At 40.3% G+C, this 20,711-nt stretch overlaps 1 protein-coding gene across 2 annotated transcripts in view; it reads left to right on the top strand.

Annotated features, from left to right (window-relative positions):
- The window catches only part of LRP5 (LDL receptor related protein 5), a 247,483-nt gene that overhangs the window by 107,772 nt on the left and 119,000 nt on the right, over positions 1-20,711 (top strand). For both annotated transcript variants that reach the window (XM_037899525.2, XM_037899524.2), the window contains exons 6-7: positions 14,344-14,740; positions 15,283-15,454. In XM_037899525.2, coding sequence (XP_037755453.1) covers positions 14,344-14,740; positions 15,283-15,454 — 569 coding nt within the window. The remainder of the gene's footprint in view (positions 1-14,343; positions 14,741-15,282; positions 15,455-20,711) is intronic.

The raw sequence follows: 20,711 nt of genomic DNA, 5'->3' as shown, positions 1-20,711 counted from the left end.
GTTCTCTTTAATTTTATGATGCTAACACTTCAGTGTATGTATTAAGGTCAGAACAATGGGAACATCATAGATCCTCCATCTTGAGGCATTCTGAGAGTGGTGTAATGTAATATATGTTTGATTCTCTTCTGTCTTTACCTCGTTTCATCAGCATTTAATGAATGAGGTTTTTCTTTTTTCTCTTCATTCACTTGTAAATTGCCTTTCATGTTTAGTCTTGCCACCTGTCAAGGCTGAATCCTGACTCTGGCACTTCGAGTGCAGAAGGAGGGGGCCCACAAGGATTTTGAAAATTAATACTTGCCACTCTAGGCTTGTATTACACTCCCAAGGTTACAGCTTTTCTCTGACCTTGGCTTGGTAAATGCTGCTATCACCCAAATGCAAAAAAACCCCTTGAACCTAGGAAGGAGCACTTGGGAATTCCTCCCTGTTGGGTACCCTCAGGCCCTTTCACCCCCCTCTGGGGAAGAGCTGAGAAAGAAAACAAAGGAGATTACCTGTTGCCACCAGCTAATTAAACAACATATGCACAAACCTCTTAGGACACCAAAAATCCAATTCTGTTCTTAAAAAAGGTAAATTTTATTAAAAACAAAAAGGAAGAAAATACATCTGGAACTTAGGCTTTTGCTAGATTTTAAAGGAGCAATTCCAAAAATTAAGCACCCAAAATAGCTTTCTTGGGGGTTCAGCTTAAAGGTTACAAGTAAACAAAAGCATCTAAGGTTACAAGAAAACCAAAGCATCTAAGGTTAGCACAGAGAAGATCCACAAGCTAAAATAAAGAAATAAACCTGATCGCATCTGTCTAAATATTCCTTATTTACTTACATATCTGGGGGGGTTTCAAATAAGTAATTCTAGGTATGTTCCAATGATTTCTCATACCTGACTTAAAGCTTTACACAGCTTTCCTGCTGCCCTCTGTTTCCCTCTTTTCCGGAGAGACACAACAGACACAAAGGGAAAGCTTTTTCCCCAATTTTAAAAAGTTCTAGCCTTCCCATTGGCTCTTTCGGTCAGATGCCCACCCCTTTTCTTTTACCTGTGGGCTTGTTAACCATTTACAGGTAAAGCAAGCAGAGAACAGACACCAAGAGGGATTTTACAGCTAACTGGCTGGCTGGGTGTCCATAAAAGGGAGCTCCCCCCCCCCCCCCCATTTATCATACCACCCCTTTTTTTTGCAGATTAGGAAATGGTGTTTTTGTTTTTTAAAGTCTACTTTGTGTTAATAAGTACTTAAAGGACTGCAAACCGCAGAGAATTTTTAGTCTTATCAGACCTAATCTTCAGAGCTGGAGCGTGTACTACATTGAAAAAGTCACTTTCAGAAACAGCCGCTTTTAAAAGTAAATTTAAAATTTGAGAGAACAAAGTCAGTAGAAAATGTACTGTAGGGAACACACCCACAGAGGGATGATCTAGATGACCTAACAGGTCTTTTTTTCCTCCAGTTTTGATGACTTTATGGAAGTAGTATATGAAATGATCCTGTAGTTTTCCAGTATGGCCTTTGTGTACAAGACCTAAGCCTGTTTTTTTTCTTTGTGGCAAATTTATTTAACCGTGTCAAAGTAGCTACAGAATGGTTGAGACACTGCTTTTATTTTTAACCCCAATTTAAAATTGTTTATAACTTTCTCTATAATGTTTCCCTCTTGGATTGACATTTTTAATGGTTGGTGTTTGCTCCAAAGTGAATTTTCTGTGGACGCGTAATACTTGGAATGTAATAATGATAACAATTTAAAAGTTATCTTCAAAGGATTGTATAAACATTAACCTCAAAGGGCTCGTATGAGATACGGAAGTATTCTTCCCATTTTATAGAGAAGGAAACTAAGGTGCAGAGAAATTGTGACTTGTCCAAGGCCACACAGTGAGTCAGTGACAGCTGGGATTAGCACTCAGGAGTACTTGGTTCCAGTAAATCCATTCCAGTAAGACAGTAAATCTGCCCCTGGTGGCTGGGTGTTCTGAGGGAATCAACAATATATCTACATATCTTCTCTGTGGCTAATTTTGTCCTTTCCCCCAAAGACTTTTTCCTTTAATAGAGTACTTTTATTGATTTACATGCTAATTGGTTTGACTACCGAACTTCTGTTGATCATGAGTTGGTTAGTGATGGGGGATGGTCGGGCCAATTTTAATACAGTGCTTACTTATTCTGAGTCAGTAGGGCCCTATATTCCAACATGGAAAGGATGGGGAATTTTCATGTCTGTGCAGAACTTGAAGGTGATCTTTAGATTTTGCTGTATCCTTGACAAGGAGCATACACCATTTCTGATGCCCAAGTTTCTTTGGAGATTTCTTGCTGTGATTTGTTCAGGACTGGCATTAAAATTCTTTAAGAAGGGATGTTATTTCCTGGTTAGTGAAATGTAACAAATGTTAGTTGTAGATGGGACTCTTGAATTATATACCCAGATGTGTCGCCTCAAGTATATCGCTTAATCTCTCGGAGTCAGTTTCCCCATCTTTAAAGCAGAGGTAATATTGACCAGCCAAACTCAGAGGGAGTTGAAATGTACTTGTTAAGTGCCCTGAGATCTTTGGATAAAAGGTGCTGTAGAAGTGCAAAGTATTATTACCCTTGGTTATGATTAATTATGTGTTAATGGTTGTGGCCATGAAAATTGTGCTAAGCACTATGTCTGGTTTCTACCAATGACACTACATTCATTGGTACATCAATGCTAGTTTTGAATGAGTTTTAATGCATGTATTCTCTAGACCTCCAATTAATGATGGGGCAGTCTTCTGGTTTTTGCCTCTGTCTATCACTAAAAATGGAAGAAGACAAAATAAATGGGATACCTCTTATTAAATGATTTAAAGATCATAGTGACAGGGTAATCCAGCCTCCTGGATTGTAATAGCTTTCCCTTGCTATGAGTGAAGCAGCTATCTGTCATCTGAGTAAATCATTCCATGTTGGTGACTTCATCAGATGTAATATTTGTTTGATACCTTGTTTGTTTTTCTAATGAGTATGTGGCATAACTGTTTCTGAAACGGAATTTGCAGGTTCAAGGAAAACAGCTACCCTAGATATGTGTTAATGAAGTAGTAAAAGTAACAGTGGACAAGGTTATTCATGTATAACATGCAAACGGAGTAGTTAATGAGCCATGTTCGTGCTCTGTATGGCCTTCCCTTGTCATAAGTGTTAATTTTCCCTGTGCCTATCTACATGTGATTTAGCCACGTCTAGTCCAAATGAGGGTACTTAGGACTCACTTTTTGTTAATTTTTATGCACTACTTTCCCCCTGAAGCTCTCATCCTCAGTCAGATAAACCAGGCAAGTGTATCTCCTGTCTTCTGTACTCTTATTGCTCCACCAGTTGGCTAACAGGAAGTTCTCCTGCAGTGAGTGTCCTCAACCCAAATCAGCCACCTTCATGTAGTGAATCAGTGTTCCATTCACCCAGAGATTGAGGATAAATCAAATCTTCTGTACAGGGATATGTAGAGCTGCTAATAAACACCATGGCAGACTTTCTTTTATGTGGACCCCAGCTATTAGCACAGCTTGTTTCAGTTTCTCAAACATTTTTCAATTAGGTGGAAAAGTCTAAGAACAATAATACTGGGGCCCTACACATAGATCTCAACACCAAAGTAAAACCTCCTATCATAATCTCTGTTTTACTTCTCTCTTCCTGCAGCTGGACTGTTAAGAGCAGCTAACGATGAACTTCACTGTGCTGAATGTTGTCTTTGTTTTGAATATCAGCAAGATTATTAAATAGCATGGCTTTTTTTTTTTATTATTATTTTTTTTTTACATTTCACCTGATCTACATAGAATAACAAAGTTTGTTCTCTCCTGCATCATGCTTTGAAACTTTGCCAGGTAATTCATTGTGTTACTGGAACTAACAAGATCCTTTGCTCATCTGCGTGTGGTTTCTTGAAGTCTGGTTCGTTTATCTGGGGTGACGGGGTGTCTGTACTTGGATGGCTAGTAAAAGATTTGCTGACAACCTAAGTATTTGTAATGAAATATTTTAAAAATGTCACTTTCTTGTGTGTCAGTGTAGAACTAAGCTTTTTCCTGTTTACCGGTTCTCTGTTTTGCCTAGCAAAGGAGTGATTGTGAAAGAAGTTCCTAGTAACTAGATTAGAGGGGGGAGAAGAAAATTTTAGGGGAAAAGAGACCCACAATGGAGCATTGTTCTATCCTGATTAGCAGACAGACAAATGGGAAAGGAATAGCATGGTGTTTTCTAGCATGGATTAGCAAAGGCAACCACTGCAGTCTACATTTGTTTAGGTTGGGTGAATAAATTGGAGCATTTGTTACTGTATTATAGATGTCTTGTCACTTGTCAAATGTGAAGTGGGCCAAGGGAAGAATAAAAAAGGCTCTTGTCGAGCTGGTGAGATGGGCTGCTTCGCTGCTGTCGGCTCTGATTGGAATTAATTTTGTAGATAGAATGCAGCTGCCATTTTCAGCATTGAAGCATGAATTTTTAATAACAACAGAAGCACAAAACAAAAAAAATCCGAACAAACACTCTACCTAGCATGGGTGTTAAATTTTAAAATTAATGGATTAAAGGAGTGGGGGAAGTGGAACTCCATCCCCAGAACAAAAAAGATCCCTCTGGTCTGTTTCTACATGGCTTCTTGTTAACTACAAAGAGAGAATATAGTGTTTGGGGAACGAGAATAAATGACCAGAGCTGTGTGTTGATTTTTTTAATTCCAGTATAGTTAGCATTTGTTTCTATATGCAAACCATTAAAATTCATGGGCTTGTATGGATGTTAGATTTACTCAAAAGTTGCACAGAAGTTTCTGCAGAAAGCTTCAGGGAGCAGGAAGCAAAAGAAAGACTCAAGAATAATAAACAGCTTAAAGTTATACCAGTTGGAAAAATAAAACAGAAATTTGAACTTAGGGCATTACAAATTCCTTCAAGGTAGAAATTTCAAAGGGATCCCAGTTTTTCTAATGTAAAAAAGTTATCCTACATGATTTTGCATTGTAAAATGTTTATACCAAATGTGTGTGGAGGTATGCATACATTCCTTCCTTTTTTCCCTGTGGTCTCTGGTTGATGGAGATCTTTTTATTTAGCATTACACCATGGTTTCACTTGCTGTGTTTGACTTTAAGCCTGTATTGCAGCCTTATGTTTGAGTAGTTTGCATTTTGTATGTGAAAGCTTTTGTTTGTGTGATGCTGAACACGTTCATGTTACAGTGGCTGGTAATCCTGTTAAGGGTTTCTTAGTTGTATGGTTATGAAAGTGATTAATTTGATGGTTGTTTTAAAGATTCATTTGATTAAATGCTGTAACATTTGAAAGTATTTAGACTGTTTCTAATAGTGTAGACAGATTCTAGAATGTCTAGTAATACACATTCTGCAGTAGAGATGTTAGACTATAAAATGTATGTAGTGGTTTGTATTTTCAAAGCACTCTTCAGACGTTAATGCTGAAAGTGCCTCTGTAAAAGGGATAGGCACCCATTTTACAAATAAGATTACTGAGGGAAAAGAGGTGGTGTAATTTGCCCCAGGTCACAGAGGTAAAATTAGTCTGCTACTCCTAATCCTGTGTTTCAAGCCATAGGCTACGCCTCTCTCCCGCCTGTTTTTGCTAGCAGAAATTATTATTAAAAGAAAATATATGCATAATAGCAATTACTAAGCTTTTCACAGAGGATGTTCAGTGTATGCACAGATTTTGTAACTATCTTAGTACTGAATGCCTGGCCAAGAACGATTATTCTTTACCAGCTTTCAGTAGGTGTAGATAACTTGTTGAGAAACTTTAGTGGCACATGCTGCACTGCCTTCATCTACATGTCTCTGTTGTCTAAGGACCTAGATACATGGCTGTCAGGAGGATGGTGACAGAGCAATGTGTCTTCATTAAGAGCAGATGTAGCACAGCAGCATGGATTGTCAAACAGCCAACATATACGGGCCTAGCAGTTCACTTCAATAATGCCACCTAGTTCTCATTACCCTAAGGCAGAGAAAATTAAAGTGCATCAGAATTCTAGCATGTATTAGCATCAGCCACTGTTGTGCTTTGACTGTACTGCATCAGATAATGGAGGTTTCTTTGTGGTCTGCCAGGTCAACAGAGAAAACAGTCCAGTGCTAAAGGAAATGGGAATTACACAAAAATGAGGAGGTTAGTTAAACAGAAATTAAAGGGAAACTACACAAAAAGAGGAACTACACAAATTAAAGGGTGCAGTGCCAAAAGTGAAATCTCTGCAAGTTGTGTGGAAACTTTTTAAAGACACCATAATAGAGGCTCAACTTAAATGTATACCCCAAATTAAAAAACATAATAAGAGAACCAAAAAAGAGCCACCGTGGCTAAACAACAAAGTAAAAGAAGCAGTGAGAGGCCAAAAGGCATCCTTTAAAAAGGGGAAATTAAATCCTAATGAGAAAAATAGAAAGGAGCATAAACTCTGGCAAATGAAGTGTAAAAATATAATTACGAAGGCCAAAAAAGAATTTGAAGAACAGCTAGCCAAAGACTCAAACAGTAATAGCAAAAAGCCTGCTAAACAGCCACTGGCTGATCGAGATGCTAAAGGAGCACTCAAGGACGATAAGACCATTGCAGAGAAACTAAATGAATTATTTGCATCAGTCTTCACGGCTGAGGATGAGAGGGAGATTCCCAAACCTGAGCCATTCTTTTTAGGTGACAGATCTGAGGAACTGTCCCCGATTGAGGTGTCATTAGAGGTGGGTTGGGAACAACTTGATAAATTAAACAGCAGTAAGTCACCAGGACAAGATGGTATTCATCCAAGAGCTCTGAAGGAACTCAAACGTGAAATTGTAGAACTACTAACTGTAGTTTAAATCAGCTTCTGTACCAAATGACTGGAGGATAGCTAATGTGACACCAGTTTTTTAAAAGGGCTCCAGAGGTGATCCCGGCAATTACAGGCCTGTAAGGCTGACTTCAGTACTGGGCAAACTGGTTGAAACTATAATAAAGAACAATATTGTCAGACATATAGAGGAACATAATTTGTTGAGGAAGAGTCAACATGGTTTTAGTAAAGGGAAATCATGCCTCACCAATCGACTAGAATTCTTTGAGGGGGTCAACAAGCATGTGGACAAGGGGGATCCAGTGGGTACAGTGTACTTAGATTTTCAGAAAGCCTTCGACAAGGTCCCTCACCAAAGGCTCTTACGCAAAGTAAGCTGCCACGGGATAAGAGGGATTTGTAACTGGTTAAAAGATAGGAAACAAAGGGTCGCTATAAATGGTCCAGTTTTCAGAATGGAGAGAGGTAAAAAGTGGTGTCTCCCAGGGGTCTGTACTGGGACCAGTCCTATTCAACATATTCATAAATGATCTGGAAAAAGGAGTAAACAGTGAGGTGCAAAATTTGCAGATGATGCAAAATTACTAAAGATAGTTAAGACCCAGGCAGAGTGCGAAGGGCTACAAAAGGATCTCAAAACTGGGTGACTGGGCAAAAAAATTGCAGATGAAATTTAATGTCGATAAATGCAAAGTAATGCACATTGGAAAGCATAATCCCAACTATACATATAAACTGATGGGGTCTAAATTAGCTGTTACCACTCAAGAAAGATATCTTGGAGTCATTGTGGATAGTTCTCTGAAAATATCCACTCAGTGTGCAGCAGCAATCAAAAAAGTGAACAGAATGCTGGGAATCATTAAGAAAGGGATAGATAATAGGACAGAAAATATCATGTTGCCTCTCTATAAATCCATGGACACACACATCTTGAATACTGTGTGCAGATGTGGTCGCCCAATCTCAAAAAAGATATATTGGAATTGGAAAAGGTTGAGAAAAGGGCAACAAAAATGATTAGGGGTATGGAACGGCTTCCGTATGAGGAGAGATTAATAAGACTGGGACTTTTCAGCTTAGAAAAGAGACTGCTAAGGGGAGATATGATTGAGGTCTATAAAATCATGGCTGGCATAGAGAAAGTAGATAAGGAAATGTTGTTTACTACTTCTCATAACACAAGAACTAGGGGTCACGAAATGAAATTAATAGGCAGCAGGTTTAAAAGAAATAAAAGGAAGTATTTCTTCACACAACGTACAGAGAACCTGTGGAACTCCTTGCCAGAGGATGTTGTGAAGGCCAAGACCATAACAGGGTTCAAAAAAGAACTAGATAAATTCATGGAGGATAGGTCCATCAATGGGTGTTAGCGAGGATGGACAAGAATGGTGTCCCTAGCGTCTGTTCGCCAGAAGCTGGGAATGAGTGACAGGGGATGGATCACTTGATGATTACCTGTTTTGTTCATTCCCTCTGGGGCACCTGGCATTGGCCACTGTCGGAAGACAGGATACTGGGCTAGATGGACCTTTGGTCTGACCCAGTATGGCCATTCTTATGTTCATGACTGTACAGTTCTAATGTCCAAATTTTTTATTTTCTCATGTGCCTTCTCTGAATACCACCTGTGGCAGAACCGGTGTGGAGCATGTTGAGAGTTTAATAAATAGTACAGCCCAGGCAGTTGAGTGTGAAAGGGACCCTATTCCTTCTCAGAAGCATGGGATCATCTTGGAGTTGCCATGCAGCTGGTGGGGACGAAGGTGCAGTGGCTGTCCGAATACTGTCCCATCCAATCAGAGTTAATGCAGCCATTACTGCATCTATCTGTGTGTGAAAGAGAGAGGATAGATTGGGCAAGAACCTGTAAGTGGGACTGGGAGGATGACAGTCCTCACTGCCTTGGGGAGCTGAAGACCGCTTTGGTGGTGTTTATAGATTTTAAGGCCAGAAGGAGACCATTGTGCTCACCTAGTGTTTGTTTTCATGTACAGCTCTACAGTGACACAGCTGCACCAGTAGCCCTTTAGTGAAGATTCTACTACGCTGACAGGAGAGTTTCTCCTATTAGCATAGTTAATGCACCTCCCCAAGAGGCAGTAGCTATGTCTACAAGAGAAACTCTCCCTTCAACATAATGCTGTCTACTTGGGGGTTTAGGTCGGTGTAACTGTGTCACTCCAGGGGGTGGATTTTAGGTCTGTTGGGTAGACCTGGACCTAGCCTGACCTCCTGCATAATGCTGGCCAGAGAACTTCTCCCAGAAATTCCTGAATCAAGGCCATTCAACCTTGATCCAGTTCACTGTGGAGAGAGAAAAACAGAAGAGAACTAAGGTGAAAATGCAATCAATTATGTGATGAGGCTACACTGCCAGATTAGATTAGTCTGTTTATATCTGTGTACAATGATGTCCAATATTGCAGTCTCTTAGAAATGCATATAATATCCCTCTCTACTACATGATCAGTTATCAAATGCATATTCAGTGCCCTTCTGCTTTCCATTAAATGTGCTTCAATATTATTTAAGGTTTCAGAGTAGCAGCCGTGTTAGTCTGTATTCGCAAAAAGAAAAGGAGTTCTTGTGGCACCTTAGAGACTAACCAATTTATTTGAGCATAAGCTTTCGTGAGCTACAGCTCGTTTCATCGGATCCGATGAAGCGAGCTGTAGCTCACGAAAGCTTGTGCTCAAATAAATTGGTTAGTCTCTAAGGTGCCACAAGTCCTCCTTTTCTTTTTGCAAATATTATTTAAGCAGATCAGGGTGATTATGGACACATTAATGTAATTAAAAGTGGAATGGAGTGACTCTGATGTGAATTTGTAAGGGCTTTGTGTGACAGAGCAGCTGATGTTTGCCGCAAAAACCTCTAGTGGTTTTTGAAGCAGTGGAGTTGAGAATTTCTTTAATAAAAATGTAATATTTCAGTATTATAATCAAACAGATTTATTTTAGTATTTTGTAAGGCTAACTGTTGAGTTTTTAAACAGGATTTTTACTTAATTTACATTTAATGTACTATTCAACTTTGATTCCCCACAAGTTAAAATTTCAAATCAGTACTTTGTAGCAAGTAATTAAATGGGCCTTGATTTAGACCCTGACATAAACAAAGCTATATGCCTCTGCTATTGAAGCATGCACTCTGCTCTCCACTATTACAGCTTGCTGCCCTGTGTCACAGGGTGTTGTCTTTTGTGCTAATACCTTTTAATTTGTTGGCTATCAGGGTGCAGACTTTCTTTATAGTGGGCCTTAGGGCCGTTCTCTGTCTTGTTTTTAATTTCTCACAGATTGGGGGCTCCATTTCAAAAATAGCACCTGTGGGGAATATGGATAGTAAGGGAAACAGGAGAGGGAATTTTTTTTTTAATTATTGTATGGGACTTGGGAGACCTGGGTTCTGTAGCCTACTCTGCCATTGTCAGACTGAGACATCTTTGGCAAATTGTTGAATCTTTGTGTGTTTCTCTTTCCCCTCCCACCTTTGTCTCGTCCATTTAGATTGTAAGCTCTTTGAGGCCGAGGACTGTCTTTTATCATGTGTTTGTACAGAACCTAGCACAGTGGGGGCCTGATCCCAGTTGGGACCTGTAGGGGCTATTGTAATACATACAAATAATAAACAAAAATAAAACCAAAAATATTACAGGAAATGTAAAAATATAGGCTTGAAAAGAAACCATGAAGTACTTGGGTATTACTCTCCATTGCAGTTGTAAATAAGGCTCATTTACAATTTTGATGTTTATCCATTTCTGTTCAACATTGCAGTCTTTCATATTTCTAAAATTAACATGACTGTTTATTGATCTATTTTCTAATCCAACATCAGAGATGTCAGCATAGCTCCGAGACTGGTGTTTATTGGGTAATCCTTGAGACACTGGGGAACAAAATCACAAACTTTGGACTTTTTTGTGGTGCCATTATCAAAATAGAAGATTTTATTTTTAAAACGACACTTAAAATCTGGATGCCTTTGCATATCTGAATATAAAGATTGCCAAGAAATACTTGACAACTGCACCTTTTATGAATGTTCATTGCCCTCATACGGGGTTAATATTTATATATAAGCGCTGGCTAAGAGGAACAGTTGTACAGGATGTATAGACAATTAATTTAACTTCCATCTGCTGCTGGTCTGTATTTGTACAAGTTTGCTGATTTATTTTCTCTGCTGATGTTTCAAGTGGTCCACCATTTTAAGCATGATTTAGAATATCAAATAACCTTTAGGATATTTCAGTGTTTATTTTAGCAAAGGGTCTCTCTTTCCAGGAGACTGGTAAAATATTTAAGAACGAATACTGTGTCCAGCGCCAGCAGTCCCTTTTAATCATCACAAGAACGTGTTGTTTCTTTCAAGAAGGAAAGCTTAAATACCCTGTTTCTCCTTGCTAGGTTCAGGGGAAAAAAAGTAGCTTCTTAAGGTGACACATCACCTAGAACTGCTGTTCCCCTGGTCTGGCCAAAAAGTGATCCCCTTTTAATGTATCCTAATAAGCTACCACAAGCTTAAAACTTGAGAAGCTAGAATTCTACCATGTGTTACAATGAAATATTTGTATTCTGCTTTGGTAGCCTTTGGAGCCAACAAAATCAGTCTTCAGGAAATCTGATGGCAAATGTCTGTCTTGAGGTGGGAAGGAGAGGCTCTCCACAACTGAGCTTACGATTTCCCCCCACTTCATTGTGCTCGCAATCATTAAAGCCTTCCTTCAACCCAGGCCTTCCTTCAGAGCCTCAGCAGAACTCTGAGGGTTGTTTAGAGGTCACAGGAGATATTCCCTATCTCCTTCCTTCTCCTGCCCCCAAAATCACTTTCTCCACCCCCAGCCTTGAGTGCATTTTCTCCTCAGTGCTTTTATACCTTCCTCGCTAGGGCATTCAGGTACCAAATTGTGATTACCAAACTCAAAAGCAAGTGACAGTGCAGCTAGACCTCTGAGTTGCCTGTGAATTTGGTTTGACGTGTGACAGATACCCTTTGAATGACTGCATGTTTCTTATGTGTTGGCCTCACATGTCAGGGTAAAACTGTGTCTTAGAGAATAGCTGTGAGGATTAGCACTCAGGTACCATGGTGATGAGCATGTTATAAGAACCTGTATAAAATAGTATTTGAAGTACCGTTTTCCAAGAGGGACTGGGATGGCTCAGGGGATTCACTTCTAGGATTCAGAGTAGCAGCTGTGTTAATCTGGATTTGCAAAAAGAAAAGGAGGACTTGTGGCACCTTAGAGACTAACAAATTTATTTGAGCATAAGCTTTCGTGAGCTATAGCTCACTTCATCGGATGCATTTGGCTTCGAGGATTGCCACTTTAAGTACAGCCCTGGCTGGTAGGGATTGAAGGTTACTATCTGTTGGTCTTTCAGTGGCCTGTATGAAATGGAATTGATAGTTGCAGGCCAGTTCCCATTTGGCAGGTGTCAAGACATGAAAACCATCTCAACAATTGGCAACTGCAGCAGAAAACTAAGCAGTGAACTGGTTATTTAGAAGGAACTAGACATTCTCTCACCTCAAAGTTGTCCCTGTGGATCAAGATGAATTGTTGGGGCCACATGGGGAGGTTTGCCCTGCTCCTATACATGCCCGACCTGGTCTGTGGACAAATGGAGAAGTTCAGTCTCCAGGATGGCTGTTTTGGCACCTTCTTCACCAGCAATAAAGCTTTGTGCATGCCCCTGCATGCACACAGTCCTGCTGCCTAAAAAGTCAGATTCAGATCATCTTCAGGCAAGTCGGATGTACTTGCAGTAGTTGTGACTTGCTCTCCCATTTGGCTGTCTGAAGCAAAGAAAAGCATTAATGTACTGTACTTTTATTAGGAAATCCCAAGACTTATGTTCCTTCTATCATTCATTTCCTGTGTAGTACGTAGTGGTGTGTGAAAACTGTGTGTAATGCACTCATTCAGCTATAGGACAAGGCTGGGTCAGTTGAGAGTTTTGTGGAATATGATAAAATGTCTAGACATATTCCTGATTTTTTTCTTTGTGTTTTAGCAAAGGAAATAATACTCTTTCATTATTAACCTGGTTTAATATAAAATTTCCACCCCTTGTGCTTTTTCCTTTCCTGACAAGGAATAAAGTGATTTCCAGATGAAACCCATTTCATTTTGCTGGTCTGAAAAACTCAAATTCATATTTATTTTGGTACTTAGTCTCACAGTTCAGGGCAAATGCACCTATGTTTCCCCTTACGGTATGTCTACACTGCAATGTAAGCCCAGGGTTAGTAACACATCCCGGGTTTGTTAACCTGGGGCTTGAGCGTCTACATTCCTTTGGAATCCCATTAGGAATTGTTGAACCCTGGGGCTCCAGTGTCTACACTCCATTATGCGGGCCTGAGTCCAACCACGCATATCCCAGACTTCCTAGCGTTTTCCCAAAATGTGACTGTTCTAGCCCTTTGTTCATGATGCAGTGTGGGAAAACTTGACCGTCCAGAGGATAAAGAAAGTTGGCCTGTGGAACTGTGGGATACTTTTGGCAGACTCCCAGAGTATGATTCCAGTGGAGCTGGGTCTACGCTGCAAAAAAAATAGGGCACAAACCCTGCGTACCCACCTTGACTTAGGCTTGGACCCTAAAATGGATTCTGGCAGGCCCAGTTCTTTCAACCCTACCCTAAGGATTAACACCCTCTGTGAACCAGGGTCCTGTCCGTTTGCTGGACCAGGAAGAAGGCCCTGAACCAGTTTAAAACCAGACTATTTATCCAAAAACCCTTTATTTATCCAAAAACTAGTACATGCATACCTTTCCAAGGGGGTGGCTTCTCTGAAGATGTTACAACCTGTGTGAATTGGTCTAATCACCCCCTGCTCATCTCCTATTTATCCTTCCTATGGAAATACAAACAGTTTCACATATTCCACATACACAATTGTATTTTTAATACAATGGACCCCAAAGATATTAACCTAATTCAATAAAGTTAATTCAGGAAATTGTTAGTCTGTCACACTTAGGAAAATAGGAGTTGATGTAAGAGGCAGACTTCCAAGGCTGGCTCCATGGAGCATCCGTTCAGAAGCGCAGCTTGGTTTGGAGGGGATGGTAGTAGCAGCCTCAATGCAACACGACTCCCAGCTCTGTTGCACCCATGCAGCATGGGTCCCTACACCATGGCCCACCGAATTCTCCAGTGCAGCAAGTTCCCATTTGGCAGGTGTCAGGTGTGGAACTCTAGCCTGTGGCACGTGGGGTTGTATCTCTGCCTTAAGCCTGAGGCAAATTAGGTGTGGTTCTAAGGGGTATTGGCAAGTTACTAATGTGTGTCCCGTTACCTGGGCAATATTTGGGCACCCCTAATGTGAGGTACACCTCTCAGCGTTTTGATGCCAGTACTCCTTTGTTTTCTGTGTGGCAATTCTTCTCTGTCATCAAGCTGCGACATTATGGTTTAAATATGTTTGTGACAGGTGAAGGAGAACTCTGTAGTTGCAAAATTACAGTGTTAATGCTCTTTTGCAGGTGCTGAGGAAGTCTTGCTGCTCGCTAGAAGGACAGATTTGCGAAGAATCTCTTTGGACATGCCAGACTTCACTGATATTATTCTGCAGATAGACAATATCAGGCATGCGATTGCAATAGACTATGATCCTGTTGAGGGCTACATATACTGGACTGACGATGATGTCCGGGCTATTCGTCGGGCTTACCTTGATGGTTCTGGAGCACAGACCCTAGTGACCACAGAAATTAATCATCCTGATGGCATAGCAGTGGACTGGGTGGCAAGGAACCTGTACTGGACTGACACAGGAACAGATCGCATTGAAGTAACCCGATTGAATGGGACATCCAGAAAGATCCTTATATCGGAAAATCTAGATGAACCCAGAGCGATAGTGCTAAATCCTGTGATGGGGTGAGTTTTTTGTTTTTTGTCCCTCCCCTCCTGTGGTGGATTTTTCTAAGAGCTTGTAACCCCATCTTCAGTTCTCTGAGACTGTAAGAAATAGCAGATTATCAGATGTTGGACATATTAGCCAGAGAACATATGTGCTAGTGCTCCTTGTCTCCTGTCAAAATCATTGCTTTTCTCCCTGTCCCACCCTCTCCAGCACCATTGATGTGCACTTACGTAACCACCAGACATCACAAGCTTCTGTATCACAGAACTTTGCATAGCCTGTTTGGTTGAACTGTGTCAGTCTTTCCTTTATCTCCTTGTTTTATAGACGGTACTAAAGAAGGGCACCACTGCCCATTGTGAGGAACCTGGTTTTTTAATGCTCAGACCTTAGGTCAATATCACTACCTGACTTCCAGGGGAGTTAATTAGTCTGATTACTACTCCTGAGACTAATAGGAAAGAGTTTTCTCACCAGCTGGAACAAATCCCTAGTCTTAATAGCAGAGGCATACTGTAATCATATGCAATATGCATTTAAAGCTTTTTTCCTACAGCTACATGTATTGGACAGACTGGGGTGAAAATCCAAAGATCGAGTGTGCTTATCTGGATGGCTCTGAGAGGAGGGTCCTTGTGAACAGTTCTCTAGGTTGGCCTAATGGCTTGGCACTGGATCTCGAAGAAGACAAACTCTACTGGGGAGATGCAAAGACAGACAAAATTGAAGTAAGTAATAAACATAAATTGTGTATTTCCAGACAACTAAGGTAAGAACTATCTTTTCTGTGCAAGTTTAAGACTTGGACTTCGGAGGGGTCCACTGTCCCATTGATATAAAAACATATCTGTGACAGAGCTTGACACTTTATTTTTTCCTTAAAAAAGGAATTGCATATTTGTTTTTGAGAACTGTGTTCTGAACTGGCAAAGTACTCTGGTACCAAACACCATCACAGTGCTGTGTCATCATGCAAGCAAGGGAAAAGAAACTGGAATTTACCACTAGTGCACAGTTAACAAGCGTAATTCATTGCTTTTAATGTCAGAGGGTGTGCCTGAGAGTCTTGCAAACAGAGAAGTATGCTTGAGTATGAAAACCATTTTTGAGTTGGCCTTGGTTGTTGGAATAGTTGTGTTTGAAGTGCTAGATGCAGAGTGCCTAATTGAACACTTGTGTGGCGCAAGGTGGATGGAAGGCCTTGAAGGGCTATATTTCACAGCATCTATGACGGTAGTATCCAGGTGTATTTTTTTGATCCAACCTGAAAGTGTTAGACAGAAAAGGGATTGTTTCTAATGTACCATGATGTTTGAAAATCCATTCTTCTGACTGGCTACATAGAAGTGCATGCAGAGAGCATAGCAGTTCAGCAAGTGGGGAGGGAAAATCTTCCATGTTGAAATATAAATAATTATGCAGTTTATTTTTGACAGACTCCTTAATAGGTGAAAACATGTGAAACTGATAGACTATTCTGTGATTATTTTTCCAAGAAGCAACATTATTAAAAACTAATGCAATACATTCAACCCAGTCTGTTACATACAGTGGAAAAGGCTTATGTTTGGACAGCATGGAGACCTCTGTACAAAGTGTAGTAATGTATATATCCAGTTGTAAGGAAAAGCACCCAGGAAGGAGGCCGCTGAGCACTTATACAAGTGATCCTTTCAGACAGAGAATCATTGCTTAACATTTGAGAATTGGTAAAAGCAGGATTCTAAGGAGGCATGGTTGATGGGCTTTGGCTTGCAGATTGACAGGATTGAGTTTTAACTAGCAAGACACATTTTCTGCAGTTGAAAAACTCAAGGATCTCAATGTGGAGGAGACCTGGAATTACTTTGTCAAAGTTGCAAAAATTGCCTGAAGCCAGCATCCCAAGCAAGGGGAAAAAATTTGTAGGGAAGGGTTGCAGATCAAACTGGATGAACAAGCATGTCAAACGGGTATTAAGAAAAAGCAGAAAGCTTACAAGGAATGAAGCAGCAGGGAAAGCTACCTCTTGGAAGTCAGAAAATGTAGGGAACAAGAGAAAACTGCCAAAAGTCAAGCAAAGCTGGACCTTGCAAAGGAAATTAAAACCAATAGTAAAAGGTTCCTTAGTCATATAAATAAAAAGAAAACAAGGAAAGAAGTGGGACTGCTAAGAACTGACAATGGGGGTGGAGATTAAAGATAATCGAGGTCTGGCCTAACACCTGAACATATACTTTGCCTCAGTTTTTCATGAGGGTAATGAGGAGCTTGGAGGTAGTGGCAGAGTGGCTGATGGGAATCAGAATATAGAAGTAGAAATTATCACATCTAAGGTGGAAGTAAAACTCAAAACAGTTTAATGGGACCAAATTGGGGTCCCAGATAATCTGCATCCAAGAATGTTAAAAGAACTGGCACATGAAATTGAAAGCCCAGTAGCAAGGATTGTTAATGAATCTGTAAACTTGGGAATTGTACCCTATGACTGAAAAACTACAAATATATTACTTCTATTTAAGAAAGGGGGGAGGGAAGTGATCCTGAAAACTACAGGCCCATTAGTTTGACCACAAGTGTATGCAAGGTTTTAGAACAAATTTTGTGTGTGTGTGTGTGTGTAGTTAAGGACATATTGGTAAAGTGTAATTGGGATAAAATACAACATAGATTTACCAAAGGTAGATCGTGCCAGACCATCCTGATCTCTTTGAGAAAATAATCGATTTTCTAGACAAAGGAAATACAGTAGATTTAATTTACCTAGATTTCAGTAAGGCATTTGGGAAATTATTAGTTAAATTGGAGAAGATGGGGATTAATATGAGAATTGAAAGGTGAGTAAGGAACTGGTTAAAAGGGAGCCTACAACAGATCATGCTGAAAGATGAACTGTGAAGCTGGAGGGAGGTTATTAGTGGAGTTCCTCAAGGATCAGTTTTGGGACCGATCTTATTTAACATTTTCATTAATGACCTTGGTACAAAAAGTGGAAGTGTGCAAATAAAATCTGTGGATGTCACAAAGTTGGGAGGTACAGAAGAGGACTGGAATATCCTACAAGAAAATTTGGGCAACCTTGAAAACTGGAGTAATAGAAATGGGATGAAATTTAATAGTGCTAAGTGCAGGGTCATGCTCTTAGGGACTAACAATGACAGTTTTTGCTATAAGATGGGGATGTGTCAATTGGAAGTGACGGAGGAGAAAGACCTGTGTGTACAGGTTGATCACAACATAACTATGAGCCACCAATGTGATGTGGCCGTGAAAAAGGCTAATGTAATTCTAGGATGCATCAGGCCAAGTATTTCCAGTAGAGATAAAAAAGTGGTATTATCATTATACATTACACTGATGAGACCTCATCTGGAATACTGTGTACAGTTCTGGTCTCCCACTCTGAATTCATCTTTATTAAACATGGAACAGGTGCAGAGAAGGGCTACTAGAATGATTAGAGAAATGGAAAACCTGCCTTATGAGAGGATACTTAAGGAGCTTGACTTGTTTAGCCTAACAAATTAAGGCTGAGGGGAGATATGATTGCTCTCTATAAATACATCAGAAGGATAAACACCAGGGAGGGAGAGGAGTTATTTATGCTAGGGGCCAAAGTTGGCACAAGAACACATGGATATAAACTGGCCATCAATACGTTTAAGCTTGAAATTAGAATTAGATGGTTTCTAACTATTAGAGGAGTGATGTTCTGGAACAGCCTTCCAAGGGGAGCAATGGGGGCAAAATACCTAACTGGCTTCAAGAATGAGCTTGATAAGTGCACAGAGAGGATGGTATGAAATTACCTAAAATGGCACGTGGCCCATCCATGACTGCTATTAGCAAATATCTACAGTGGTTGGAGATGGGACACTAGATGAGGCGGGTTACTACAGGGAATTCTTTCCCAAGGGTCCGGCTGGTGGGTCTTGCCCACGTGCTCAAGGTCTAACTGATCACCTTATTTGGGGTAGGGAAGGAAATTTTCCTCAGATCAGATTGGTAGAGACCCTCTGGGTTTTTCATCTTTCTCTGCAGCATGGGGCATGAGTCACTTGCTGGTTTGAACTAGAATAAATGGTGGATTCTCTGTAACTTGAAGTCTTTAACTCAGGCAGAGGTTATGGGCCTATTACAGGAGTGGGTGGGTGAGGTCCTGTGGCCTGTGATATGCAGGAAGTCAAACTAGATGATCATGATGGTCTCTTCTGGCCTTAATGTCTATGAGTTTGAGTCTGAGACTGCAACCCGAGGCCCAGTCCGAGAGTGGGAGAATAGTGTGATTCCACCCTGACAGAGGTGATGGCTAGATGCCTGAGACCAAAGAGGGGGGTGCAGTCAGAGAGACTGAGTGAGGTCAGAAGCAGTTACCTTGGTAACTGACACATAGTATACAGAGTTTAGAATGCAGGAATTCCAATCCTGGCTCTGATATGACTTGTGTGGTCTAAAGCAAGTCACTTGTTGATAATCTTGTTGTGTATGTGTTCCTGCCTGAACTGGCTAAAGTAATATTTAGCAATATAGCCATTTCCAGACTGGGTCAGACCCATAAGAATGGCCACACTGGGTCAGACCAAAGGTCCATCTAGCCCAGTATCCTGTCTTCCGACAGTGGCCAATGCCAGATGCCCCATAGGGAATGAACAGAACAGGTAATCATCAAGTGACCCATCCCCTGTTGCCCATTCCCAGCTTCCCATGATCCATCTTTTCCAGTATGCTGACTCCAACAGTGACCGGTGCCAGCTGCTTTAGAAGAAAATACAAGAAACCCTATAGTAACGACTATGGAATAACTTGCCTCAGGAAAAATTTCTTCTAAATCCCCCAATAATTAAAGATTGGCTTCTGCTCTGAAATAATTTTATATTCCTTCCAAAATTCTTGTTTTAAAAAATCCTTATAAGTCTGGCTATTCTTGTTAGCCATATCAATATTCTTTTTGAGTCTTGCTATGCTCTTGGCCTCAGTGGCATCTTGTGCCAATGAGTTCCACCAGCTAATCATTCGGGGTCTTCAGTACAAAGTACTTGCCTACTTCCAAAAGAATGTTAGGAAAATAGTTTGAAAATTAAAGGCATTAAATAATTATTATTAATTAATATTATCTTTGACTCAAACAGGAATTCTCCAGGGGATTCAAAATGGTTTCAAAGTAAGATCTTTAGGTGGGGGAGAGGAAAAACTTAATGAATTTTAATTAACTGATAAACAGAATTACAAAACAGAAAGTCGGTCAGAACTCAGCCCACACGGTTGAAGAGAAAATTGTCTACATTTTCCAAAAATCAGTTTAAATGTTTTCTTTCTTAAAATTTGGTTTAGTTCTCTCTGAAAGAAGTCATTGACTGGGTGCTTGTTGTAGCAGTCTCAAATTTCTGTACAGAAGCCCAGGAAAAGCAATATAAAAACTGGATCGTTGCCAGGGTCTGTGATGTCCGTTAGGCCTTCAGGTCATGCAATGAAGTAATACCTGCAGCATTCTTGGATGTACACAGTCTGAGGCACTCTGTGGTAGGTGTAATGTCTAAGGTTATTGTGCTCAGAAAAATTGGAACCAAAGTTGTCCCCTAGCTCCAAAAATTCAATTTTAATACTCAGCAGTGGCTAAATAATGAGATTCTTATAGTGGAACAATCCTTTCCCCTCCTTAACTTTCAGCTCCTGAAGCAATTAACATTCCAGTTTCCACCTTTATGGATGGAACATAGTTGTGGAACCTACTTAAAATGAAAATGCTGGATTTTAAATCAACTCTTGCAGTGCATTGGATGTATTGGTTGGCCCGCTGTTAATACTTTAGAAAAACAGAGAAGCCAGTATAAAATATAAGGGTTTTTTCCCTTGGTTTTTCTTTCTACTAATATTATAGAAGGAAACAAAGTAAAATTTGAATGTAGGGCGCACATGGTTCACCTAATCCATCCTATGCAAGGATAGCTGCTTTTAGCAAGGCAATGATATATGCAGATATATGTATAATTAGATCTCTATCCAACC

Source organism: Chelonia mydas, chromosome 6, assembly GCF_015237465.2.
Source record: "Chelonia mydas isolate rCheMyd1 chromosome 6, rCheMyd1.pri.v2, whole genome shotgun sequence".
Classification (NCBI taxonomy): domain Eukaryota; kingdom Metazoa; phylum Chordata; order Testudines; family Cheloniidae; genus Chelonia; species Chelonia mydas.
Note: the sequence above shows the minus strand (reverse complement) of the source record. Positions and strands in the feature narration are given on the sequence as shown.